A 27,767-nucleotide genomic window follows, 5' to 3' on the forward strand; every position below is an offset into this window, starting at 1 on the left:
ATAGACATTCACACTAACAGCTAGAGAGCCTAGGTTATAAGTGGAAAGCATAAAAATTCATAAAAGTATATATAAAGAGTGTGATTACATGAGATCCAGTCATCCTAATATACAGCTTAAATGCGTTGACATTAATGAAATGATTAAAAACAGGACATAATACAAGAAGGTTTACTGAGTGACACAGGGATCCAGTCAGAAAAGCAGGGCATTCACTTTGCAGGTGATAGAGAGATTGACCTCTTGGTTTGGTAGTTATCTGCTCTATGTCACGGTTTCCTACACTTGAAGTTCCTGTTCTCTGGGCTGCTAGAGAGCAGGTGGGCGTGATGGTCAAGTGAACGCGCACGATGAGGAGATACACCAGCACCGCTCCGCTTCAGCCCTCTCCCTTCTTACTCATGGAGCAGCACTGAGTGCCAGCTTGTATGAGATTGTACTTTCTCTGTCAGGGGCATTGTAACTGCGTATCTAAGCAGCAGCCAAAGAGAGAGGAGAGCAATGGACATGTTGGCCTGGTAAAGTTTTGCTGGTCACAGCTTTCCCTGCTGAAAAAGCTCCCACTGCAATACAATGATAAGGAAAGAAGGTAACGAACAAAACTTTCTATCTGTTTCTGAAGGTCTTTCTTCCAAAGCAGAGATTGCAAGTACTGCAATATTGGAAACTTTATATTAGTGCTGTGGGGAAAATAAACCATTCTGCTTCCCAGGAGACTTCTGCTTTGTACCTGTTCGGTGGTTTCTGTTATCCCTTTGAAGTGCTGTAGCTGTTAGGTGGCAGCTGTATTTCTTTCCAGGCCTTATGGCTTAGGTGGCAAAGTGTTTTTTTCCGACACAGTGATGAGTCACCACAAAAGAATAATAATAATTTTCCTTTAAAGAAGTAGACTTATAAAATTCTGGGTTTGGAAAGAAGACTCACCCTTCCTTCACTTTTGGAGTCCATGGTGGGACTGAATATCCTACCACTGAGTACACCAGTGTGTGTGTATACCTGTCTTCTGTCATTGGAATCCTATATCCCCTGTTTTACAAAACCTACATAATTGTTCCAGGGCATGAAAAGGCCATAGCCAGAGAATTTGGAGGAGAAGTTTTTTTCAGAGTTCCAGTGTCACAGGGAAAACAGCAATAGAGCGAAGCTGATCTCTCCTTTTAACTCACACTGATTTTCAGAACTGAAAACCTTCTGCAGAAGACCTCCCTGTGGGTTTTCTTCGTGGTTTTGCTGTGGATCCTTGTTCTATGTATAAACAAATTTTCTCATTCATATGTGCAATGTAGGTTTAATATTTTGTCCCAACTTGCTTTGGTCTTGCACTTTTTTCTTTTATTCTTTTTTTTTTTCATTGGAGGTTATGTCTGGCTAGTGATGTTGCCAACTGCTGCCCATTCTGGAAAAGTATTCAGCTGGAAGAGTCTAATTCCCCAAGTGTTGATTGCCACCATGACAACAACCAGGCCAATCAGGTTTACGCCCAGGCCAGCTTTCACCTACAAAAGCAAAATGCATCAGACCACAATCAATGACAACTTGATCAAAAACAGTTAACATGGAAAAAAGAAGGCAGTAGGGTGTGTGTCTGTATGTATATTGACGTATATATAGTGGTAAATTATGCATACTGATTTCTAGAGCCAAAAAGGCACAAGGAGTGTTATGTATTGGACTACACGATGGGGGAGTATTCGGGAGTGATAGTCAGAGGTTGATGCAGCTCATTGGAAAACTGCTCAGTTTGTCACTTGAACCTCTCAATCAAATAATCAGAATGGGGTGCTGTACCACACATAGCAAGGTGAGAACTACATGACTTACTGTGGAGCTATGTGATAAATCTAATTTTTCATGCTCTCCTGTGCTTGTCGTAACAGTTGATGCCAAGGATTGTGTACTCCTGTTCTTTCATACCTCTTTAGACCACTACATTCATAAAAAATAGATGAGAAATGTGCGTATCCTGCAGCAGATGTGTGGATGTTCTTAACCTGACATCTTTGTTGCGAAACAGCAGTGCAGATCAATACGACTTTATATTAGCAGCAATATCATCATTATTGTTATTGGCTGCTGAATGTGGGCACAAGGTGTTGAAGTTGCATGAAGCATGGGAGGATATGCCCGATGTCAAGACTCACCATATCTTTAATCTGGCAGTGCCCATAACTGAAGACAATGGCATTAGGAGGATTACCCACTGGCAGCATCACCGCAAAGGAGATACACATGGTGACAGGAATCAGGGTGTATAAAGGGTTGATAAGCAGGGTTTCTGACTGGAAGGAGAGAGGGAGAGAGGTGTTTTACTTAATCAATAAATGCCACTGCTCACAATTAGGATGAAAAGACCCTCTCTGCTTTATGTGAAGATAAGATTCTGTGAATCTCACCTCCCGAGTGTCTAAACTTAAGCATGGAAGTCTTTTTGGCTTGGTTTTTTTTAGAGTACTGCTATAAATTGGAGCTGGTCATGCTCCAGGCATTTCTCTTGAGACATTTCACACTGAGGGAGGGTGGAGATTGCTACTATTAGGCCACCTTTACTCTTTCTCCCACTTGTTCTCTGTGTCATTCTGTGTTGTGTCTTCTGGGTCTTAACACTGACTACCACTTCAGTCTTCATCCAAGAAAAGTCACAACAGGTTGATGTGAAGAAGTCACTTCTTTCAGTTGAGACCCTTATGTAAATTCCTCCTGAATGGTGGTTAAGAAAACTAGTTGTGGTCCAAACTGGCATGGCAAGAAGGCAGTGATAATGCAATATTCTTTACAGTGGTTTAGAGAATTGTTCTTCCACTGTAGCCTTCAGTAGTGGTGAAATTTTGTATTTTCATTTACATTGCTATGGCCTAGTTTTATGTGAGAAGGCAAGGGAAGGGTATTCACAAGGCTAACTTCATTTTGGAGAGGGAAGTGTCTCCAGGTTACTTTTACAGTTAAAAAAGAGCGACTGCCTGAAGATGGCGGTTCAGACTACTACAAGTAGATTACTGCTCAAAATTTCTCTTTCTGCATGGAGAACAGGTATATTTGAACTCACAAACCGTACAAACATAATTACTTATTTTCATCTGACCGTATCTTCATATTGCCTCGGAACTGTTCTCATAACGTATTTTGGGACAATCCCATAAAATTATTAGAATAGGGAAACTTGATTAATGACCTGCATTCTTGGTAAGAAAAGTTTCATATTACTTAAAAGAAAGGAAATAAGACAGTTTTCTGTAACTGCTATTCCAATGTAGAATGAAATTTGTATCTCTTTCCTCTGCCTCGGTCACCAGTCTTTTGTTTTTTTTCATCCCTTACAAACATCTCTGCTTTCCATGTTGGATGGTGGCATGCTTACCATATCACCCCCTTGAGCACATTTTAGTCTGTTAGAAAATTCACTGCTTACAGTCTTTTCTTACAAGTAGTGAGAGGGTGACTGCTAGCTTAGACTGTGCATCCCTCAGCACAGGAGCTATGTTTTTACTTTTTCTGAGAGGTATTGAATACATTTATTGATGTTAAAATAGGCTTTTGGCTGCCCAAGTTTATAAATTTTCCTAAACCCGAGACTGCAGAACAGTAGCTTGGGAGCTGAGGCTGGGTTTCATGTGATCTGAGTGCCAGTACCTTGACATCCTGAAACATTCCCACAAGCATATCAGGAAACAACAGACTAAAAATGTCATTGTTTTTACTCACCATGCTGCATAAAATAGGCAGAAAGATGGTTATTGTTGCTGGATTGCTAACAAACTCTGTTACCAGGGACACCAAAATGCAGGCCAGCAGAGTTACAGCCCAGTAGGGAAGGCTGCTGAGGGAGAGCATTTGGCGTCCAATCCATGTAGAGAGGCCAGAGGTCTGGGGAAAGGACAGAAGTAGAAGAATGACTAAATACTTGGTATGTTTGTAAAACAGATTCTTCTCTTTGGGGCAGTTTGCGTCAGAGAATCCCACCAGCAAATAAACAAAGTTTAGGTCGATGCTTTCTGCATTTTCTTTTGTTCAGTAAGCTGGATTTCACTGCAGAGCCTAATATGTAGTGGTCCATAGTAACAAAGAAATACATTTGGCAGTTAATGACATGAATAGTCACCAAGGCCGATCTTCCCTTTTACATCAGCATGTGAGCTGGAGTGTTGCAAATTGGTGCTGAAGGATTGCACAGTCTGGGTAGAATTCATTTTGAAGTTATAATACACAAATTTATTTGTCTACATGTAGGAATCTATAGGAGAGCTGGATGTGTAGTCACAAAGTACATTGAATGTATAGTAGTGGGTAGAGCCTAGAGCATGATTTGTCCCATCAACCCAGTTGCCTGAAAAGGAGCATCCAGTGGCAGCTGAGATGTTCCCCCTCTGTCTGGTTAGCTGCTAATTGAGAAAGCGTGAGGTCTCTCTCAGATCCTGTGTCATGTCTGCCAGCCTTGCCAGAATAACTGGATATTCTAAAGCATCTGAAATGGCAGTAGATGCCTATGCTTACAGAATTGACTTGAGCCCTGACCATCATCTTGTTAGCTAGATAGCTCTCCATTGACCGTAGGGAGTAAGGGCTAGGTTACATGCAAACTTGGAAGTATCCACATTGTAATTCCAAACCGGAGAGCATGCAAATTGATAGAAGTCCAGATTTATAGTTGTTTTAGGAAGGAGGATAAAATTTAAATAAGTACCTTGCATCCAGCTGCTAAGGCATAACCCCCTCCAACCAACACTACAATCTCCCAGGGCATGGTCTTCTGGAAGTCCTTCCAGGTAATGATGGGATCTGGTCTGGTAATTTCTGTTGACTTTTCGCCATCATCTCCTATATCAAAATAAAGCAAGTGTGTGCCCAGTGTTGCACTGGCCTTTGTGCAAAGATCTTCACTTTTTTCACACTAGTAGGAATAAAGTAATATCCATGGGAATTATCTTGAGAACTAGCTGTGAGAGAGGTGAAGAAGAGACATTTAGCCTATTTCTCTGGTTAGCTTGGCCTCAGAAAATGCAGCATGTTAATCCCAAATGTGCTGACTTCCCCTTGGCTGCTCTCTTGATGTGAATAGTTACAGACCCCTGTGTTTTCTTCTATGGCTTTCTGAGGGATTGTGTGTTCCGTTGTGTATATGCATGTGCAAATTATCTGTAGGCTACAAAAATGGAGTTACAATGGGATTATTTTCTGAAAGAAGGGTATTTTCTCTCTCCAGTAAACCATGAAGCTTGATAAAGTGCATTTATGTCCCTAGGTTTTATCTGAGGATATTATTTTTTTGGATGCCTGAGTATTTTCTTGAAGTAGGAGTTAGAGAGTGTCATTTTTCCTAAATGCTGCATATATACTAGTATGAAAGACCCCTATATCTATATACATCTGTAATCTCTACATAAAGACTCTATGCAGGCAATTCTATTGTCATAAGTGAGGGCTGAAAGTGTGGCACAGCAACCTGATCAATACCTCTGAAGGCTCCCCAAATGGGAATGTGAAAAATCAATCATTATTATTATCAAGAAGACTGTGAGAGAAGCATTGCTCAAAATTGGAACTTTGTCTGACATTTACTGACCTCTTTTATGTTTACTTGATGACATTATCAATGATTTCTGCTGTATAAGTGATCACCAAATCATTTACTAGAGCTTATCTTCAGCCAGTTTTGCAAACATCTGCGTTATAGTTCTCTATATGCCATTCCATCTCAACCTTTCCTAAAACTCAGTCCTAAATTTTGATAGCTCTGTAAACACAGAAAAGATGGTGGCCTCAGATACGAGATCTGTTTGCAATCTGCTGGACAAGACAACATGAATTAACGCAACAAAAAAAGTAGGGGGTTGATGTAGGAAGGGCTGGTGTCAGAGCAGAAACTGAACCCTCACCTTCCACAATAAAAATCTCTTCTTGGAAAGTGTTACAGAGAACAGAATGATATCATTAAAGGCACTGGAAAATGTGCCAGATCTCTTTCTTGCTGCATCCTGCTTACCTCTTTCCCTTTTTCCAAAACTTGGCTTTTTTGCTGGAATGAGGAAAAGGAGAAACCCGAGAAATACAGAGACAGTGGCATCAGTCCGGTAACCTTTCCTAGGAAAGGAACAGTGGGGTTATCATAAAAACACACCAACAGGAATGTTTCCAAGCAAGGTACATGGCTCCAAGCACATTGGTGAAGTTGTATTTCCACATCTGAATCCACTAGAAAAATATGTCTGCAGATCAAGTATACAGATTTGATTTTTTTCCCATTTATTAAACTGACCCATTAGCCAACTTCAATCGCTGCTCAACAATTTTTAACATGCCAGTAAAAAAAGAAATCCCTTTTGGTTTACAAATCTATTGACTCAGAGGTACAGAAAAATAGTGTGTTTACTAGAAGCAATAAACATTAAACACATTCTGGGGAAAGCCAGACTCAGCTGATCCTTTAGAAATGAACTGTAGATTGATTTTAAATTAAATGTTTAAAACTCAATCTGAAAAAGTATTTTGAGGTGTGCCGAACTCCAGAGATCCTCAGGAAATCCCAATATTAGAAATTGTTTTTCTGTGAAAATTAGCATGAAAAAATGAAATAATTTTATGCAGCAGAAACTTAAAGAAAATTTAAGTTCAAATCACTTATTCTTCGATATGCATTTTGTGTTATAGTTACTTTTAACCTAATTTGTTTCAACATTTTTGAAAATAAAAGAAAAATTATTTGCTTCAGTCATCATTCTATGTAATATTTAATGGAAATAGAGATTTTCTTGATAACATCTATCTTCACAAAAATACACTTTTTGCCAAACATTATTCTTTCAAAATAAAATTGAAAAAAATAATTTTAATTTGAATTATCGTTGCAATCTATTCCAGTGATAGCTTCTCTATGAATGCACTAAAATGTCTTAGCTTCAGAATCTAACCCTCCTATTTTTTTACATTTGAAATACATTTTACTTCCTCTAGTTTATTCACTCTGTTTACTGAGAAAGAATACAATTTGCTTCCCTGTGAACAGATGTAGTATAAAAGCAAAAATCCTAATTTTTGAACAAAGACTTCATTTTTCATTACCTTGTTAAAAGTGGCTGATGATGTTTTATGGCCAAAAATTATTGCAGAAAGTCAGAAAATGCAAGGGCATATTCCTCTGCAGTTGTTTAGGGAATTTCACTTACTTCTCAAAAAAAGATGACCATCCTGGTACAAAGCCGGGCTCACGAGTAAACCAAAGCAAGGTCATCAGAATGAAGAAAAATCCAGTCACCATCTCAGGATAGCTAGCAATAAAAACAAAGAAAAAAGTGAGAATTCAATCCAAGGTCTGTCTGAAAACATGAGAGCAAATTCCAGAAGAAATAAAGTAGAAATTGGTTCCAACAATAAGAGTAAGAAACCTACGGAAAATAGAAAGGAAGATTAGTTTGAATTAAAGAATTCTACATTTGGCCCCCAGCTGGGAACCATCCGAACCTAGTAAAAAATAGGCTAAAAATATCCATCTGTGTTTGCAATTCAGTCATTCATGAGCAAGACCTGAAGGAAAATATTTATAAATGCTTGCTTTGTATTTGCATTATTATCTGATGAAGTGTGGTAACAAGGTAAAGCTCATGTTACTATTCCACTATAAACACTTTCTATTGCAGTTTTTAAAAGTGTAGAAAGTGTAAGAGCAAATGACAATGTGGATTAGCACAAATATTTTAAGCGCATGGAATGAATATAAGATTAAAGGTGACTTGAGGATACTGAGTTTTAATTTAGGATAGATTTAAATTAAGTATGGTTTCTTATTTAGGCACAATCTGAACAACAGTTTAGATTCAGAGCTGATCATATTCAGCAAGCTGATCTGTCAAAATTTCAGCTGAACAACACAAAAATGTGTTGGGAAGAAGGGATTTTCTGCCATGTCATCACTTCTGAAAAATGAAAATCTTGCAAAATAATCTTTTGAAGAGAGATTTTTTGTCACCATAGATAAAGATGATGGGCAACTGAGAGGGCTGGACATCTTGTGACAGTGGACATTGCTGCAAAGCCTTTGCCAACAGGGAATTTCTAGCCACCAAAAGAAGTATTCGCCTGAATTGGGGAGGGGTGTCCTGGAATGGTTTGATTCAAAGGTAGAGACAAACCTTGACTCAGATGACCTTTGGAAACCTGAATATTTCCGTTTTCTTCAGAAATAAATAAATGAGTAAATAAATGCATGCTTGTAACAAAGTCTTTGATTTTAGTTCATTTTTGCATTTAGTTCTGTTCCTATCCTGTAAAGGAGGAGAAAGAGCTAACAGAGTAAGAAGAATCTACATGAGCCAAAGGCAACATGGAGGGCAACATGAAAGGATGGTCCTGCCCAGAGAGGCAAATGTCTGTGGAAGGCAGGTCTGCTTTACCTAACATTTCCCAGTTTTTTATATTCTTCTTGAATTCTTCTCTCTGACATTTCTTCCCGTTTGGTCTTCCTCTTCTTGCTCACAGAACAGGTCTCTTTAAAACTGAGGTAGATAGCACAGTAAAATTAGACAAGGGCATTGAGTGGAAAAAAAAAAGTCATAAAAAATAACGGCAATGAAACAAACTGAAAATTCCAGTTACCAGAGGCTGCTGGGAGAAGATGTGACAGGGGCAAGGCCTGATGGCAATGGGAAAGGAAATTATTACCTGTGATCATTGTGTAGTCTGGTTTCCAGATCTTCTGCGAATCAATCCTAGACTGAGTAGGAAGCTCCCCAGGGTGCTCCGATTAATTCTGACTGGTATCACTGAGCCATCCCGAGCTGCGGCTGGGCTCCCTTTCTGTAGGCTTCCTCAGACAGGTGGCAGTGGCCAGATTTCTCTGGTGCCAGCAACCTCGAAAGGCTATGGCTAATTTCTGTCATCACATGGAACGACTGTGACAGAGGCCAGCTACCAAGAGATTTTTTAATGGGGGAATTGTATGCTTTCCAGTTGGATTGGGGTATCCAACATATATGGGGCCTGGTCTGGCTTTTGAGCCCAGGTTTGGCTGGAATATTCCAGATTCACTGGAAGTAAAAGGAGCAAGCTGTGCTGAGGGACCCAGTACCTTTCAGGACCTGTCTGCCTCGACTAGCACTAGCTGTTTCTAAACCAGACACAAGCAGTGTAGCACCAAATTGTATCTGCCACAGAGGCCATGGCAATCAGCCTAGCGTTTTGTCCTGGTGAAAAGTGCCTGTACTTCTGCCAGGGAAACACAAGGACGAGCACATTTCGTAGCTGAATGTATTTAAACCTGCTGTACATTTGTATGAAAATTAGGTGAAACCCTTCATTTATTCAGATTGCCTTCATACTGTAACAAAGCCTGAAAATTAAGATATTTGCAAGCTCACTTTAACCTTTTCCTTTTCTTCTTTCCAGTAATGTTACTTTTCTGTGCTTTGAGTCACAGACCTCTGCTTTTCTGCTCCGGCTGTATGCTCTATCCCACAGACATGTGTGGGATAGGTTGAGAAACCTCTGCAGCTAAGCCAGCCTAAAATAGGCTACAGCAGCAGGGACGTCACTGGCTGAAGTACCATGGGAGCACAATGCCCTGCTTTTATAGTTCTTATTATTTTAAGATCTCCTTTGGTACCCTACTAGAGATGCATGCCATAGCACTGACCAGACCATGGACTACAGTCTCCCTCCGTGTATCTAGTTGTGGCCAGATTCTCAAAGGAATTTGCGTAGCTCAAAATACAGGCTTTTCATTTCACTTATAAATGGGCACCTATGTGGCACTTGGTTTTGGTGCACTTTAGCACTGCCCTGCGCCTGTAAGTATTTAAATTTCCTTGCAAACCTTGCTGTTAGAGTCCAGTAAAATCCACCAGCAGTAATGCACCTACTGGAAGAGAAGAGCAATGTGCTTTATAATGGCCAGTTTCATAGTAATGATTCTGCCCTTCGCTCTGCTTTGCTGGAAAAAAATGGTTTGGTGGGTCTATTATCCTTTGCCTTTTAGTCTAGAAACTAAAAAGCAAGTCTGACATGTTGTTCCAACTGCGCTAAGCAAGAGCAGGTTGATGACCCTGGTCTTCCTAGGAAAAGAGCAGGAACCTTATGGGAACTCAGTACACATTTGGGCACAGGCATTCGGCAGCTGTTTCAACATGTTATAAGTGTTTGTAGGCTTAGGAGGATGTGAAGGCAGAGTATTATAGCCAAGCTCCTAACATAATATGTTCTTTAATGAACTGCAGTAAACAGGAGTCAGAGATTAAGGAGGCTTGGAATCAGCCAATACTTCTCAAGAAGTCGATAATGCTTCAGTCTCTGGTGTTTAGAACAACATTAATCAGCATGAGGCCTTGGATGCAATGTGGAATTTCAATTATATTAATTTTAAAGAAAAGAAAGTAATTGAGGGTCATGTTAGGGCCCGTTTCAAGATTAAAAGTAAAAAAGGACTTATTTTAGCCTTTTAATTGGGAAGTACAAGGCTCAGGAGACTGAGGGAAGGACATGGGGTTATTCACCTCTAGGTTACCTCTTCAGATCTAGTCAAGGTCAACAGCAAACAGAAGTCATTATCAGTTTATTCATTGTCTTAGGTGAAATGAATTAGGGATGTCAGTTCAGCTTACTTTTAAGAGCAAACTAAATCAAATCAAGGCTGCTTTAATTCTGAGTAAATGTGTCTGCAGCACAATTTAATGTAGATTACCTAATTAGATTAACTAATGCACACATTTAGTCAATTAACTTTGCTGAGTGTCTCTGCAAAGAGAATACGTTGTACAAATGAACTAGGAGACTGAGCCTTGTTCTTATTTTGGGGCTAAGGGACTTACTGGTCTCAAAAGGTACTTGTCTCTTAGGCTGTGAGTCTTCTCCACTTTAAGAAGAAATATATGTGGAGTCTGTTTACCTTTAATTTTAACTGGTCTTACATTAATTTCATTGAGCTGAGGGCAGATAACTTGTAACAGTAACTTGTTCACCTGCAGTTATTTTTCTATCCATCTTTTAAGGTGTACTTTCCCAAAAGGACTTTTAACAGTATTTTTGGTCCACAAGGGGATCCTCGTGGTCATGAGTCAAAAAAACAGCTGAACGCATAATAAGGATTTCCATCAGCAACACAAGAAGGAAGTTGTGCCTTAGTTTTTGTCATTTGCAACTAGAAACATCTTTATGAGACGTGTTCTAGAGGAGCCACAGATGCTCTGCTTTCTTAATCCACATGTCTTGAACAACCTGCACTCACTTGCAACCCAAGAACAGCCAATGCATCCAGAGCCAAGTCAGGACCAACATGATGAGGGAGATGGGGAAACTGAACAAAAACCACGTTCCAAAATTCACCACTTCAGCATTTGGGTAGTGGCTGTAAAGGATAAAAAGGATGTACGAGAAGTTAGAACAGTAAAAGTACAGGTACCTCCGATGCGCATAGATGCACATGCAAACATATGTATGTATATTTGTTATGCATGGCATGATAGAAGAATTGCATCAGTATGTATTTCCAACAGCTGCATTACATGTGCCTGGTGAAACCAATTGCCAAAGAGTGTCCATCATTGGCCACACCTGACCAACAGATGACCCATGTAGCACTTCACACCTTTAAGACCAGATGGCCTGGATTGTCTAGCCAGCTTCAGAAACCCTTACAGTTATCCAGAGTGAAATTCTGGCCCTACCTGTGGTTTTTGTTAAAGCTCTTTTAGTGTTGGCAGACTTAAGAATTATTTCACCCAGAATGTCTTCGTATGTCCTACTGTGGCCCACACAAATAATGACTACAGTCTGCTGGGCCCTGACAAAGATGCCTGATAGGTGCATTTGATGAAACTGTCATAACAGCAAGATCTCTGGAAATTCTGTAAAATCCAAATCCTTGGGTTGAGCATGGCTCCCAAAATTAGTTTTCTTTGCTACCACCATTTCAGAGACTGAAATGAAGGATACCATGGCAGTAGTGGCAGCAGTACGTAATCAGAATCAGGTTTGAGCTTGGACGCATATCTGTGCGTGAGAAGAAGTACCACCAGTCTCCTGACAGAGGTAACATTCATGTCTTCAAGAGCCCTGGACATATACAACAAAGGAAATGCTTCGCTGACCAGAGCGCTGCTTCTTATCTTCTCTGAAGCAAAGGTGTAAGGCCACATTTCTGAGTTTATTTATTTTTGCACCATATATTGAGCAGCCCAGGATGCCTCTAGGTTCACCATAAGAACTTGCTTTATAAGAACCCACAGAGGAACTTGAAGCTGATTTCATGACATTTCTTCTTTTGTATTTCTTTGTCTTTTTTGCTATATTTTCATGGGTTTATTGTTTACTTTTCCAAGGTGCCTGCTGCCTTCATGATAATTAGTTTGTAAAATCAAAAGAAGTTTCTAAAGAAACTTAAATGTTACCACATGCTGAGGCATTTTTATTTTGCATGGGAGAAAGACATGGATATCTACTCACTTAAGCTCCCCCTTTCAACCGTTAACCATAGGTAATAACATTAGAGTAGAGGAGGAAAAAAAATTGCCTTCAGAGACGCTGTCTTGCAAGGGTTCCTTGGGGTAGTAATAACCCATGGGGAAAGCCACAGAGATGATAATGACCCAACCACCATTCTCACACAACTGCGATATCACTTACTTGTTGAAGTGCTCTAAGAATATGAGGCTAGTGGAGGTTCCCATGATGGTTGTCAGTCCTCCAATGGTTGCCGCATAGGAGATACTCAGTGAGAGGCATTTACAGACCATGTGGTCGTGTCTGGTCTGATACCGGTACTTAGCGCTCAGGCCCAGTTCTGAGGGCGTAGGAGGCAGGACCAGTATCTGAGCCTGTGAGGGGATACATTCACCAAAGACAGCAGGTAATCAGAACAGCAGCCCAGCTTGCTCTAATGCCATGGTGATACTGGTCGCAGAGAAACAACTGGTTTGCGTAAGAGGGGGCAGGTTTTTCTTCACAGGGATTAACTGGAATCAGAACTAGGAACCTGTCCAGGGGCCTGAAATTGCCTGATCTGTGGCAGAAATGTAGGACAAGCAGTAATCAGACTTCTGTCTGTGGTTTGGGCTGGATCCAGTTCTGACTGGAATCTCAGCGGGATACTGAAAGCCTTTGTGGGCTGCAGGGGCAGGATGCCATAGGAATCTATAATCCTTGAGGTTTATGAGCAGCCACCAGACAAATGCTTGGTGGACTTTTTGCACTTATACTGGCTCAGGGCCTCTAGTGAGGAGTGGAGTGCTAGGGGTCTCAGAACTGGCATGAAAAAGGCTGGGCGGTGGGAACATGGAAGCAAAAGCTGCAGGAAAATATTGCTCCAAAAGAAGCTTTCTTAGCAGTGACAGGAAAGTCTCCACGTTGGTAAATTAAGTTCTTGCAGTGGGGAAAAAAAGGTACAGTACTTAAGACACTTCACATGCAACCCAAGGCTGTAATTTTGAATCAGGAAAAAGGCAGCAAGTGGTTCAGATAGATCGGTTAGATTTATTAATTTAGATTTGGGTTTATGTAGTAAAATCAGTCATGCTGTAGGCTCATCATCATTGTGAGGCTACCCTGGCTAAAATCCCTGTAGGTTAAAAGTGAAGTGAGTATATTTGTTATAAAATAACTACTGAATGTGTATGGGAAATGGGTATGAAAGGAAATAAGGTATCAGGAGCAGCGCATTATCCTTTTATGGAAACATGCACTCAAATTCTTTTGAATTGTGAATGCAAATTCGCGTGTTGATTTTTGCCTAATCTTTCCTGGACATCAGCTTATCCCATTAAGATACTACGTAACTGTAGTCCAAGCAGCAGTCACTTCTTGGATCCAGTTAAAAGAAGTAGAAATACGGGAATGGACTGATGTAGTAGAGGATTTTGAGGGTGGATATTTGGGAAGTCAAAAAGGAGGTGGGTACTAAGACTACCTGACAAATTGGCTGAACAGTTAAATGGTCCCTGCCTGCTGCTGGTTTAGTTCTGAGTAGGATATTGTGTGTCAGGGATTGTTATTTTTGAGTTGGGCTATTTTCCAAGGAGGCTTTGCAAAAATAAACTGGGTAGAACAGCCAGATAAGAAGGGAAACTTGTGATCATGTTACTGAATTTAAAGCTACATGAATTGTACTAGCTGCTGGGGGAGGGTCTTCTGAAAATACCTGCGCTGGGGGCGTCTAATTGGGAGTAAGAACTAGCAAAGGGCCAAGCCACAGATGCTGTAAGATGATGGAGAACAATCGCATGTAACACAGCTTACAAGGAACAAATATGAAACAGTGGGAAGCAGATGATGTTCACGTCTGTCTTCTCCCTCACCACCCCGGGTCTAACATCTCCTTACCTGAGGCAGGTGCTGCCCATTGCTCTTAGAATTCATCGTTCCAATAGGGTTGTGCACACCATTCATGCTCTGTAGGGAGGTAAATGCCTTTGGATTAGCCTTTCTTCTGTTCTTAGGGGCACTTAGATTGGAACTGATGATGCTTTGTAAAGGTCAGGGCTCGTGGGCTCTTGAAAACAAAAAAAAGCCCACTAAAATTTTAGCTGTAAACTTTACAGTGGAAGAAAAAAGATTTAAAAAAAAAAAAGCAAGCTGATTTTATTTTAAAGTGATCTTAAAACTCATATTGTAGTAAGTATTATAGTAAGTTTAGGTCTTCTCTCTCGGCCATGTAGGACAATCTAACAGATCCCTTGCCAGAGGCTGTGGCTTTGTGATATATGTAGGTTGTGCTGAGGTGTCTCAGCTGCAGAAGCTGGCAATACCTGAACAATAAAAGATCATATCTGAACTTGCTAGAAACCATATGGGGTTGTTAATTTGCTGAGTAGATCTCAGGCTCTCCAGCAACAAGTACAAAAACACTACGGGCTAATGTTCCCCAACTGGATTTGGGCTGACAGGCCAAATACAAAGCAGGGCATTCCAGAATACGTACTCTCTGCCAAAAACCCCTACTTGTTTCAAATAAAGGAAACAGCAGTTTGTTGCAGAGCTGTGTGGGCTCTGCTCTGGTGTTTCATGCATTAGAAGACAGTGTAGCTCAGAAGATACTACCTATGACAATACCTTTGAGTGCATCAAGGAGCTGAAGTCAGTAGTAGTAGCACTAAAAACAAAGAAAGGAAAATAGACTTTAAAAATGCCTGTTCACCCAGCTCCCTCAAAAGGCAGACATCATGGGTAGGAGGGGCAACATCTGTGGGTGAAGTAGTGCCTACTGAAATGGTGAAGAATACCGTTTATTAGTACCTCATATGTGGTATCTTGGCCATATACATAAGAGTCGTCATTACATTTCACAGCTCTGTCTAGCTGTGTAGCAATGGGGTTGCACCTCCATGAAAGAAAAGATATGTATTCTAGGTAGCATACACCCCATTCTAGGAATAGACTCCATTCACACCAGAGTGAATCACCAGGCAATCCAGTGCTACCACTGTCTTGTACTACTCAAGTTCTTCCTCCACCAACCTCCCCAATGCTGTTTCTGAGCTCCTACCTGTACCACACTAAAGCCTTCACTAAAATCTGTCCTGTGTGGCATCTGGACCACGCAAACAATCCACTGAACTTTTGCTGTGGCATTTAAAACATGTTTAATGCCAGAAGATGTGCTGCTTTTCTTTTTCCATCAAATTTCAAGCTCTTTTTCAAGTGACACTATTTTAATAATAGTTCTGTTATGAAATATCCCAACATACTCTTCAATAGGGCTTAAAGGGATTAATGGCACAATGCCAGGCTGAAAATTTGTTTCTGTATTACACTGGAAATATGGCTGGGATAAAAAGAGGTAACAACAGAGGGAATATTGGAGAACCCATTAGTCTCCAGGCTAATAAGAAAATTATTTAGATCTTGCAAGTTAACTTGAAGTCATCAACCTGTGCTGTTTGAATGATAAGTTTTGTTTTAAAGTAATTTTTTAAAGGTGTAACAAGAACTTGTTTCTTTTTTATTTTGAGCAATCAATCATGAACAAAATGGAAAGGGCTTGACAAGGGATTGTGCAATTTACTCTCACACCTTGAAAGAAGATGTGCAGATCCTCAGGATTTAGCCTATAACATAGATTTAGGACAATGATGTAGTATATTCTCCTGAGTATCCTGAAATTCTGGTAAATTTGATAATTTGACAAAGAAATTAGTCCTTTCCTTGATTTGCCCTTTTCACCTTACTAGATTTTACCCCAAACAGACACCTGGTTGAAACTGTTAGCATTTCAAACTTCTTCAGAACTTTGTCTGTATTAAAAAAAACATTTCACAGTTTTTTTGGGGAGGAGGAGGAGGGGTGGTTTTTGTTGTTGTTTTGTTGCCCCCCCATCTCTCTCATGAATGTTTTGACATGTCTGGCTTTCGTTAGGAATCCTCTGTAAGTGTTTTCCCTCTGGATATGTCCTGTGGACACTCCATGCTGTGCTTGGATCCTCTCCATCACTGTTCCTTCAGGGGAACAGAAATTAAAATCTGTGGACAGCACAAACATAGACTTAGAAAGATCTTTCAAACCTTGAGAGACATTTTCTTTCTCTCTAAAATAGCCATGGTGTTAAAAACTAAAAGAATCCTGGGAAGCTTTAGTGAGATCCAGACCGTTACATTAATCCCATTTCTCATATAAGCAATCCTTCTCAGTCACGTCTAAAACATTCACTTGTAAGCTTCTGCTTCCCCTTCCTGGCTCTACTCCTGGGTTCATCTCATTGCAACCTGTGTAGGGCTCAAATCTCTGGTCGTGATGTACAGGGTTCATTCTTACTCCTCATTGGTGAAGATAAGCTCCAGTGAAGGTTGGCCGTGCTTTTCGCCGAGACCTGCAATGAAGGAAGAGAAAGCAGCCCTTGGGGTAAGGACTGAGCTGAGTTCCTGGGTCACACCACTGAATGTGAAGAAGCTACGGCAATCAAAATCTTGCCCAAACCCTCTCAGGTACTCTGTGACCCTTAAGCAGCATTTTATTGTGTCATATTGTCCTGATCATGTGTCTCTGGCAATTTAAAGATGATCATACCTACATATAATAGTCAAGGATAGATGACATAATTTTCAGCCTGGAATCTGTGAATTGAAAGAAAGGGCAGATTCTTTTCTTTCCAAATCCTTTCTTTATGGGAAGGAATAAACAAAACAAACCTTAGAGCTCTTACAATTATTTTTTTTTGTGTGGCACCTACTCTGGCCTGGGCAGCCTGGAAAGGCAGGTGTAGAATGAGCAAGCGTGGGGTTGTCACAGAGCACACTTTTGGGCCTCGTCTGCACTACTTTGACTTTCTTCTCAGAGGTTTCCTTCCAACCCTGTAAAATCCTATGGCCCAAGAGTTTATGGCACACAAATTCCAGTGCATGCCTTAATTCAATATAGTTTCTGAACTCCAGTCACATCTTGAATTCACATCTTTACCCGCCTGGACAAGGTCCTCTACAGCCTACTGTAGGTGACCCTGCTTCGGCAGGGGGGTTGGACTAGATGACCCACAGAGGTCCCTTCCAACGCCTACCATTCTGTGATTCTGTGAAACTTTCTTTCATTTTTTGGAAGAAATATCAGAGCACAAAAACAAAGAGTATAGACCAGTGTCTTTGGCAGCAGAAGTCAGACAGCTCTGACCTGAACAGAATTTAAATAATGTGTATCAACGAGTCTGGTCACTGATAAATAAGAAAAGAATGGCCAATATTGACAAATACCTATTGGCTCGTTTTCTTCAGTAATGGTGCTGCCTGCAGTACTGATGACCTCGTGCTCCTCCTCAGCATTCACTAGCTCCTGGAGCACTGCCTCCACGATTGGCATCACCATGGCTGTGGTGGATGTGTTGGAAAGCCACATGGAGAGCACCGTGGTGCAACACATAAAGCAAAGAAGCAACCTGGAGTACAACACAGGGAAACCTTCTTGAGGCACTTTCAGAAATATTAAAAGCCTCCTTGCCTAACATTTTTGTTAGTCAACTGATAACTACATGGGGTCTTTTTGTGGGTGCCAAAGTACTGTGCTGTGTGCAGATGATATGTTGCCTTGGGCTGAGAACTGTCGTAAGACGATGTGTCATTGGAAGCCAGCTGCTGCCCCACGTGGAAATCAGCATGTGATGTGAGAAACAGCAATTTTCAGCATATCCAGGATTTAAGCATCCTTTTGTGTTTGCTAAACAACAGGCAAAGAAGGAACAGAGAGACTAAAATCAGTATCAGTAAAAAAATAGGAAGCAAAGGGACAACAAGCCAAGGAGTAGGAGGAGGCAGAAAATTTGTAAGCTTTCAAGCTCTGAAAGGAAAGGTAGGTAGAAAAAAGATCCCCAAACCAAGCTAGCTTTTGCCCATGGATGGGAAAGTCAGAGCTATTACTTGCTCTTTCGAGCTGCTGCTGTCAGCCTTAGACTAACCCGAAGCCAAAAGTTCACTCACATGCCTGGCTTTGCTCCAGCCATCATGACCATACGCAGGGCAATTCGCTTGTGGAGATTCCACTTTTCTACAGAGGCTGCCACACAAATCACACCCATGAGGAGTAAAGTTGTATTCTTGAAATACTCAGCAGCCACCTGCATTAAGGGCAAGGGGGGAATAGTTAAAAAAGCCATAACTACCCTCCACAGAGAGCATGCTGAGTGAGAAGTATCATATTGTGGATTTTTTCCCTCTAGAGAAAGAATGACAGGGAGCTGGAGAAAATGAAGAATTCATAAGTCAAAATGTTCTTGTTGATATCTTTCATGTTGTGTTTACAAATAACAAGTGTCTATATGCACTTGTTAGTAGGTTTCTCAGCTTTGAAGTGATCAAGAGAAATTTTACTTCTCTAAGCAGGATGTTGACTGCCTGCGGTTAATCGTATTCAGCTAGGCCAGACTGAAACAACCACAGCCAAACCTCTGTACTGAGGCAGCTAATCCATGTGCTTCATCTGCTTTTTCATGCTGGAGATGTCCTTGTCTATCTCATTTGTATCTCTTCTGTCTTGTTCCACTGTTGGGCAAAATGTGGCATCCCTAGAACCTACAGCTTCAGGGAAAGCCCTCTGGGACATGCGTGCAATAAAGAAAGGTTGGGATATTGCTGTGATGATCCACAAACCCTGTGCCAGAACTTTTCACAATGGAAAACCATCTCCATTGTATCAGGAAAATAGGGCTTTCAAAAAAGAGAACTTCAGTTTAAAGGGGATGAGCAAAAAAAATCAACTGTCCCAGGAAAAAATTCAGACACCATGCATGGTCCTCCAAAGCAGCATTCCTGAATGTGTAGCTTGCGAAGATACAAGAAGATGTTCTGTGAAATGGCTGCAAAAACAACAAACGAAGAAAGCCAAAGCGTTCTCTCTCTCTCTGTCTCTTGCATGAAAGCAAACAAAATGGGAGAAAATAAAAGTTATAAACAGATGCTTGGAGTCTAGCTAAGGTTTTCATTTCCTTCTGATGCAATCCTTCCCAAGCTGTTGCTGGAATATTTTTCCAAAAACATAGTTTCTTCAGTTTAAAACTGTTCCTCTAACAAAATGTAGGCGCCAGCATTTTAAAGTGAAATTGGCAGCAGCAGTATTTCTTACATTGTCCTCAGTTATACTGATGCTCCTCCGTAAAAGTGCAATGACACTAATGTTATTTTGTTAAAGCTGCAGCAAAACGATTTTTTTATTTAGTAAAGCTCATGGTGACCTAAATAAGCTTGGCCATCATAGTTGTGTGCCAGAACTTTTAAATATCACTTTTTTGGCTTTCTTCCACTGGTTTCTTTCTCATTAACTTTCTTTATTTTCCCACTGCCTTGTTAAAAAAGATCTTGAACTGAATGAAAGAAATCCATCAAGCTGGCAGCACAAAGAATCTGTTGTTTTCCTTTATTCCTTTCACAGTGATTTTGAAAGAACAAGTGAATACTAATATTCTTATTAATGCACATGTACACATATGAGACATGCTGGCTCATGTCCTTAAGCCTCTGTGTTATTTGTAGCTGAAACTGCTAGGCAAGAGCTCTGGGTTTCTATGGCACTCCAGAACAGCAGACTGGAAATACTGCAGCAGCATCAGAGAGATGTATTTTAAAATACAGGGGTTTATTTCTGTTCCTAAAGCAAATAATACATTCTCTGCAGTGGTCCAGCTGTCATTTAATATGATATTACTTTGAATTTCTGTCAGACTGCCCTTAAATTTTCCCTCACCAATACGCTGCAGAACTTTGTAATGAAGATGCGTAACTACTTTGTGTTCGGAAAAAAAATCCTGAAAATATTTAACCATCTTGGTATGGAAATGTACCTGATTATATTATGCAGCTGTTATACCATTGGGATGAATAAGGCAGGTCATAAAACTCTTGGTTCATACTTGACTCCATCCATTTATGGGCATGCTCGGTGCCAGATTGTATTAGAAATTCAACAACTTTATGGTTGCTATATATTCCTCTGTGTTGTTATCTGTATTTCTAGTCCTTGTAAATCAAGTGTGATGCCCTCTCACCCCAAAAAAAAGAGAGAGGAAAAAAAGGGAAAAAATAAGCAGTAGATGAAATAAAATAAATTCTCGGCATATCATGAAAGAAAACAGCATTCACCAAAAAGTCAAGTAAGCAAATTCAGAACTGATCAAAGAGACTTTTTTGTACGGCTACTCCTTTGCCTTAGAACTCATGGCTACAAGACAGCACTAAGGTTACGGCTTGGAAAAAGGACTAGACGTTCACCTGGATGAGAAAATTATCTAGTCTTATACAGTAAATGGTAATTGCTATTACAATATATATCTTCGTGCCTTATACATGATCTATAATAAATATAATTGGAAGGAAACTTCACAGTTTACCCCATAACTGCTGTTTACATGGTTTTGGAGGAGGGGAAAAGTGGGATCCTTTGATGCAATAGGTTTTGGGAATTGTTGGCAGTGCAGTAGCTGACAGGATGGACACCCCTCTTGGCTAATATTGCCATTCCTCTATCTGTCTTCAGTAGAAGAAAGAGCTGGTCGGGCGAAGTTATGCATTACAAGATGTACACTTCTTTCTCCCGCACCTCTTAGTCTTGCTAGTCCAGTAAGATTAGTTTTATTCAAATAGTTAACTGAGAGCAAGAAGATTAAATGGTGAAAAAGTGCATAATCGTCTGACCTCACTGGACTTCATGACTCCAAAAAGTGGGTATAGGAAAGCAGGAACTAAGGCTGCTGCACCAAGAGGTACTGCTTCAGAGACCCAGTACACAGCCGTCACGATCAGCACGTAGGCACAGGAGGCTTCCTGTAGGGAGAAGACATGGAGGTTACACGTTACTGCTGCACCACCGGCTGTGGAAGCCTTTGTGAATGCGTTCGTAGGACTCGGCAGACTGAGGGTCCCTGGACTTACAAAACTCAAGAAGGACTGCATGAGGGCTTCCTAAGGCACAGCTGTTTGGGTCTGAATCTAGGCTACCATCAAAAAGGCCAGTTCCAGAAGATGATGCTAATGAAAGATTTTACACGCAAGCTAGGGTAAAACATTGGGATAAACATATTTATCAGCAAAATAATGATTCCGAGTGCAATTACAGATTTGTTTGAATTTCATAATTCAATATTTACCAAACGTTCAACCATGATTCCTCAGACTGGGCCTGTGGAGCTGGTATTTCTACATGGCTATATCTCCAATATTGAAAAAGAACAGGAACCCATAGTTTTCAGGATCAGACGAGAAATCATAGCATGTGTAAAGCCACATTGTGGGTCTTTTGCTCTGAAAGATTGTTTTTTTTAATCAGCATGCAAACCTACATTTTTTTGTCAGTTGTTTTTATTTTCTCAGGTGATTTCTAGAGACCCTTGGGTGAAGACCACAGACCCAAAGGGCTCAGAGGCAATGGGTTAACAACGTTGATTAAACCATTTTATTGCTGTCCAAGGTTCTGGTAAAGAAAGCCACGCATTCGTGGAGAGCTGGTGTATGACGGCGAAAGGTGCTGTTTGCTGAATATTTTTACAGGAAAACACAGCTAGTCCACAGAAGTCTTCTGGTCCGTTTTTTTAGATAGTTATGTCTTTATTTATGGCATTCAGTGGAGTTCTTTTGAGGCTCAGTTTGTTATGCTTAGAAACTTGGGGAGATTTCCTGCTAATAATTACAGAAATTACCCTCAGGAAAATGTTTTTCCTTTCCTTTTCTCGAATTTGAAGCCAGCTCCTATACTGGGTCTAACTTGCAGTTCTGTGGAAGCTAATAGGTCTGTACTGATTCACACCAGCTATAAATCTACTTGTTCTTCATTATTCACTGGATGTTCTGTATGAACTTATTGAGCCATATGGATTCACAGTTCACAATGGCTATGGTTTAGAAAATTCACTCTTCATGAATGCTGTTGGAGTGTGTTAAAATACATTTTCACTACTTTTGTTTCCTGAGTGGATGACTCCCAAATTAAGCAGCTTTCAAGAAGTCACACAGCGATTCCCACAGAGCCTTGTGCTAATCAATGAGAGTGTGTTACACTTCATTTTTTTTCAGTCAGTTTTGTGAACAAGGTGGTAAAGTCTAAAATAAGACTATGCAAGGATGTGGGTTCAATGGAATGAATAATTAGCTTGTATTCAAATTCAGGTTTATGCATGTCCTTTTTACATTACTCCTAACAAACACCCACAATCAGCTGTTCCTCTTTTTTAGTACAGCTTACAGTAATAACAGGCAGAACACAGCCCAGAGAAAAAGTTAAGATAGATTGCTCTGTGCCACTTCCTTTACTTGCTTAAAAATTGAAGCCAAACTTAACTCAAAAGCTTGGGTTTAAATTAGCTGCCAGACCTTGCTCTGACTCCTATTTCAGAGAAATGTAGCATTAAACAGTTCTGATTCAAGTAAGCAGGGCCACCAAAATAATTGCAATAAGGTTATTAGGAAAAAAAAATTTCATTGAATCAGATGAACTCCAATTACTTTAGAGACTATAAAGAGTATTTGAAAGGCTGCTGGAGAAATTTAGCTCTGGATTATTCCTTTGTGCATGGACAAGTACTCTGAACCATACAGAAATGTGCATATTTGTTTCTCTTCCATAACTATTATAGAAGAATGGTTTAGGTTTTAAGCTCTCCAGTACAAGTTTTGCTAGTCCTCTATGATCAGGTCCTTCGGCAAAACATTACAATAAAAAGTTGTATTGCAGCTGTAACTTCATTGCTGCTAAGAAAAAAATATAAGGGAGGCTAGAGAAAGTTGGTTTAGAATAGATGAGATTTTCTTTAATATTCATGGATTATGAAGCATGCATTTTATAAAATGAAATTGCTATGCTGTTTGAAACTCCAAAGACTGGTGTTCAGTTTGTTACAACTTCAGGTGATCACTCAGTAAATAAAACAGACAAATAATTTTGACTTAAAAATGGAAATAATTTAAAAAGTGAGATGAGAGCTATTAGAGATTTTTAGTAGTCTCTACTGGGAAGACAAAACTATTTTAGATGAGAGTCACCGAGCTGATGGATTGGATTATAAACATTAGCCAGCTTGCTTCTCAGTCACCTTTAACTACACTATACTTCATAGTTAAGATTCCACAGAGAGCAGAGCATAGGGTCATTTTTGTGCCCTAGTGACTGTTTGACACATTTTTTATTTTTTAACTCATTAGTTTCTGCTAACAAACTATTATGCTTGCATGGGCTCTGTATGACATCCAGCAGTTGTCTGCGCAGAAAAATGCCTTTTAATGAATTTATTTTAAAGCAGTGCAGAAGTAAGATCCAATAGATATGTTTAGCCAAAATTAATAAAATTAATTTCATCCCAACTGGATTCAAAACTATTTTCTCACTCCAAAACTATACTTCTCTTTAATTTCTTTGAGCATAGTTTGTTATTTTCTATTGTTCCTCTGTGTTTAGCAAGAAAGTAGACTGATAGTGGAAATGGAATAGGACAATGAGAAGTTGCATCTCTCTCAAAACCTGGCTAGGATGGGCACTGAGTCTTTGTGTTTCCTGTATACTAGGCTGTAATCAGTTTTTAAACTAAACTAAAATAAAGCACATTTTAAAATGTTATAAAGCTGGGTAGCAAGTATCAGGAAAGCCAAGTTTGATAATCTCCACTAAAAACTGAATCAGCTTGTCTAGCAACTTGCTTTATTTGTTTTCTCCATGCTTTAAACCAGTCATTTCCAGGAGAAACCATATTAATCTCTCCCATTTAATGGAACTGAATTTATGTATTTAATTATTGGTTACCAGAGCTACTCAGTACTGGACGGAAGCAGTGGCTGTATAATTTTAACAGTTTCACACTTCTCACTTCTTGTTGTACAGCTGAAAATTACTGTTAAGCCCACGTCAGGGCTTGGAGCAGGGAACAGGAAAACATGTGATAGTTGGAGGGACTACCGCCTATCTTCAGTCAGTCCCTTAGGGGAAAAGAAGAGATTAGCTGAAAGGAAGCCGTGGCTAAAAAATCCACAACAAGGGTCATCCATAAAATTTTGTAACTGAAACATCTGAGGATCTCAGAGTCATTAAAAAGAATAAACTCTGTATTGGAGATTTGCCTACTGAAGGATGTGCATTGCATATCTTGCATGCAGGCATGTGATTAATCTGTGCAACAAAGAGGTAGTCTAGCCTCTGGATCATATTATAATTCCCCCCCTTCAGCCTGCATAAATAAAAACAAAGGTGTCAACCAATGCCACTTCTGGCTGTTCAGGGCATGTTCTGTGCTTTAAGGTCCATTCTGCTGATTTGGTATGTCAAGGAGTCAACAGTAGATGATGCTGCAGGTCTGGCAACTTATAGCAACTCTTGCTGACTTTTCCGGGGACATCCACGTGTCCCTGATTGGGTTCAGTGTGGCCACAGGATCAGAGGTCATAGGAGACACTGCCCACAACTGACTGAATCCATGTGGCGTGCTTTATGGTATCGCTGGTGGCTTTATGAAGAAAGGTGGATAAAGATGAAAAAGAAGAGGAAAAAATGCTCCTATGTCACTATTAACAGTGAGGGAAACGAGGACAGAATGAAAAAGCCACACAGTTTGTAAAGCACCCAATGTTTTCTTCTGTATGTGTCATGACCTGAAAGTCACTTATGCGTGTCCCAAACCTGCTGTACAACTCATAGTTCAGATATAAACTCAGGAAAAGCAAGAAGAATTCAAGCAAATTTTCTCAGGTTTATTTTTAACCCAACTACTTCTTGTCACAAAATAATAGAAGAGAAGCTGTGGACATTATTCCCCTAAGCCATATCTGCAAACAGTTCTGATTCCTTGTGCTCCCTTTGATCACCCTTGCCACTATGAGTGTAGTGCTCCTTCGACATTTCCAGCGTTGTGCTGATATCATCAAAGAAGCTGCAAGCTGATTCCCTGCAGAACTGCAAATGTAAACCAGCTGGTAATTCTGATCTCTATTAGAAAGACAGAAAACTAATGTAATTGTCTGATAAAGGAAAATATAAGTAAGTCAGCAGGTGACAAATTTAATCTTCATGTTTTAAGAAGTAATCATAGTCAATGGGTTGTAACCAAGTAAATACTACACTAAACCACTTGAATAGTGTATTGTCAGCTCAGTTTGTTCGGTGTAGGTTTTTTCTTAATAGCTTTATAAACATTTGTCCAGCTCTGGGTCAGATTCATGGCTATACTTTACCATCTGTGGTCATCCGTGTAAATATGAAGTGGATGTAAAACACCGTCTGATGGCTTTTCATAGCACTTTGCAGTAAAGCAACACCATGAGGTACAGAGTGATAGCACAGAGGAGCTTGTACTGTGCAATAGCAATTCTTGCAGCAATACTGTCAGTGAACTTCTGTTTCAGCACCCATATTATGCTCTTACAATTCCCTAACTTATTAAAGAGTTTCCTTATTGCATCCTGTGCCTCTGAATCCCGTAGCAATCAAACAGGAGGGACAGCTTCTAGTGCAGTGCATCTCGTGTTTCCTAGGAGAGGTTTGCAAGGGATGTAGAGCATGCTGCAGTTCCTGTGCCATATGGGCATGTCAGGGAGTATCTGCCCTTCCAGTGACACTGGGGGACATTAAACCCTCTTTGAAAACAAGCCTCTGTGAAATGGCAAACGTTGCTGTTGTCTGAAGAAGAGAGCGGTTGTCTGTCCTTCGTTCCCGAGGGGGAGAGAAGAGATGGAAAACTACTGTAAGAGGACAGCCGAGATGTACATTGAAGTTCAGAGCAGGAAAACCCATTTGAAGTGCAACATACAGTTCAATGGTGCAGGAACATTTCCTTTCTATGAATCCTGTTTTTCTTTCAAAAAAAACCCACTACAGTTTTTTATTTGAAAACTGCTATACAATTTCTAATCCTTTGCATTTCTAGTTGATAAAGCAGTAGTATACATAAATCCTCTGGTACCAGAAGGAGGAATTAATCTTTAGCAGGGTAGCGGGCATTGCTGCACCGTTTGGCCAGATTTATGTCTAGCACTACGGAAGCGCCAGCTGCAGAATGTTTAACACGTTGCGAATTTGGGCAAGTTAGACACCACCATCTCTATAAGGTAGGAAAACATGGTTACTTTATGGTTTACAATGGCAACAACATGCACAGCAAACAGTTAACCACATGGCCAAGGGTACACCGCTCCAAAGCGGTGCCGGGAATGCCTCTGCATTCACTCCTCTTCCCTGGTCTACGAGTTAAGCACAGACTATTCCCTCCTTTGTACTGCGGTGTGTGTCTCTGAGCCATGATTTACTAGCCACTGCCAGAGCTGCAGGGTTTCAGTAGAGGTGCCTACACCTTCTTTCGAATAATGGGTGTGACATATGGTCCTACAGTTCTGTCACTAACTCTTAGCTCCTGCCTCACTTGAATTGCTGTCCCATAATCCCACACTAAATTGAAAGTCCCTCCATGCTTACTTATTATTGAAAACTAAAAGTAATCCTTTTAAAGACCTCTTCTTAAAGAACATTTTATCGGATGCGTTTTGTCTGTTCCCCCTTCCACACACGCATTGTTGTAGAAAAAGAAGAGGTACAATATTTCTGCTTTAAAGCAGCGCTTTGCTAGCTTCATCTGGTTCTTCAGCTCTGCTTGTGACATGACTCAAACTAGCTCTGGTCCTTACTGTGATGACTTGTCGGTGACCTTCCCCGTCCTTCAGAGTCCTTGATTTTTCTAAGAGCAATGCTCTGCACGCTGCAGACTTATCCAGCATGACTACCTACTGCACTCAGAGGCTTTGTGAAAATGAAAACGAAAATGTACTTACACTGCTGGGGTATAAAAGTGGCAGAGGAAGCAGCAGAAGTGGAATGAGAACAACGAGCAGGAGATTTCTGGATCGGAGAATCTCTTTCATCATTGCCATACTCCTCTACTTTCTGGTGACTTTCTTCTCCTTGGCTTGCTTCTCCGGTTCCTCAGATACTCCAGCTTCCACTCCACGCGTTCTTTCACCTGTGCTTGGCTTTCCCTGAAGCTACCCAGTCACCTAAAATAGCTTTCGTAATTTGTTTTTTCTTCACTCTGTTGTTTTGAGAAGAAACCTTAATGATTTTTCAATTAAAAAGACATTCAGTTTAAGTAGGGCTCACCAGCACATCAAAATTATTAGCACACCGTAACATGCAGAGGTTTGCAAGTTGAAGCATACTGTTCTTTTGACAATTTTTCTTTTTAATTCAGAACCGCAGGTCTAGCTGTGTTGCATTCTTATCCCCATAATTTGGAAGGCTTTTTTCTTCCATCATCCATCAATGTAATTCCTGTTTTCATTCACTGGATGAGGCGTTTCAGGCTGCTTCTTTTCCTCCTGTTTGATAGTCTGAATGTCTGAAATAGAGGTTTCTTTTCT

General features: G+C 40.3%; 1 protein-coding gene across 1 annotated transcript; it reads right to left on the minus strand.

Moving 5' to 3' along the window:
* SLC13A4 (solute carrier family 13 member 4) lies at window positions 1–27,281 on the minus strand. The gene is made up of 16 exons (XM_075428173.1): window positions 27,183–27,281; window positions 21,078–21,206; window positions 18,372–18,508; window positions 17,652–17,833; window positions 16,723–16,777; window positions 15,025–15,064; window positions 14,296–14,364; window positions 12,604–12,794; window positions 11,207–11,326; window positions 8,382–8,483; window positions 7,158–7,259; window positions 5,978–6,075; window positions 4,679–4,809; window positions 3,700–3,861; window positions 2,142–2,279; window positions 1–1,496 (listed from the first exon to the last, which is right to left on the minus strand). Exons 1-16 carry the CDS (start codon window positions 27,279–27,281, stop codon window positions 1,359–1,361), a joined length of 1,893 nt encoding a protein of 630 aa, XP_075284288.1. The 3' UTR covers window positions 1–1,358.
* Between the last annotated feature and the right edge of the window lie 486 nt (window positions 27,282–27,767).

This window comes from Opisthocomus hoazin, chromosome 8 (assembly GCF_030867145.1).
Source record: "Opisthocomus hoazin isolate bOpiHoa1 chromosome 8, bOpiHoa1.hap1, whole genome shotgun sequence".
Lineage (NCBI taxonomy): Eukaryota > Metazoa > Chordata > Aves > Opisthocomiformes > Opisthocomidae > Opisthocomus > Opisthocomus hoazin.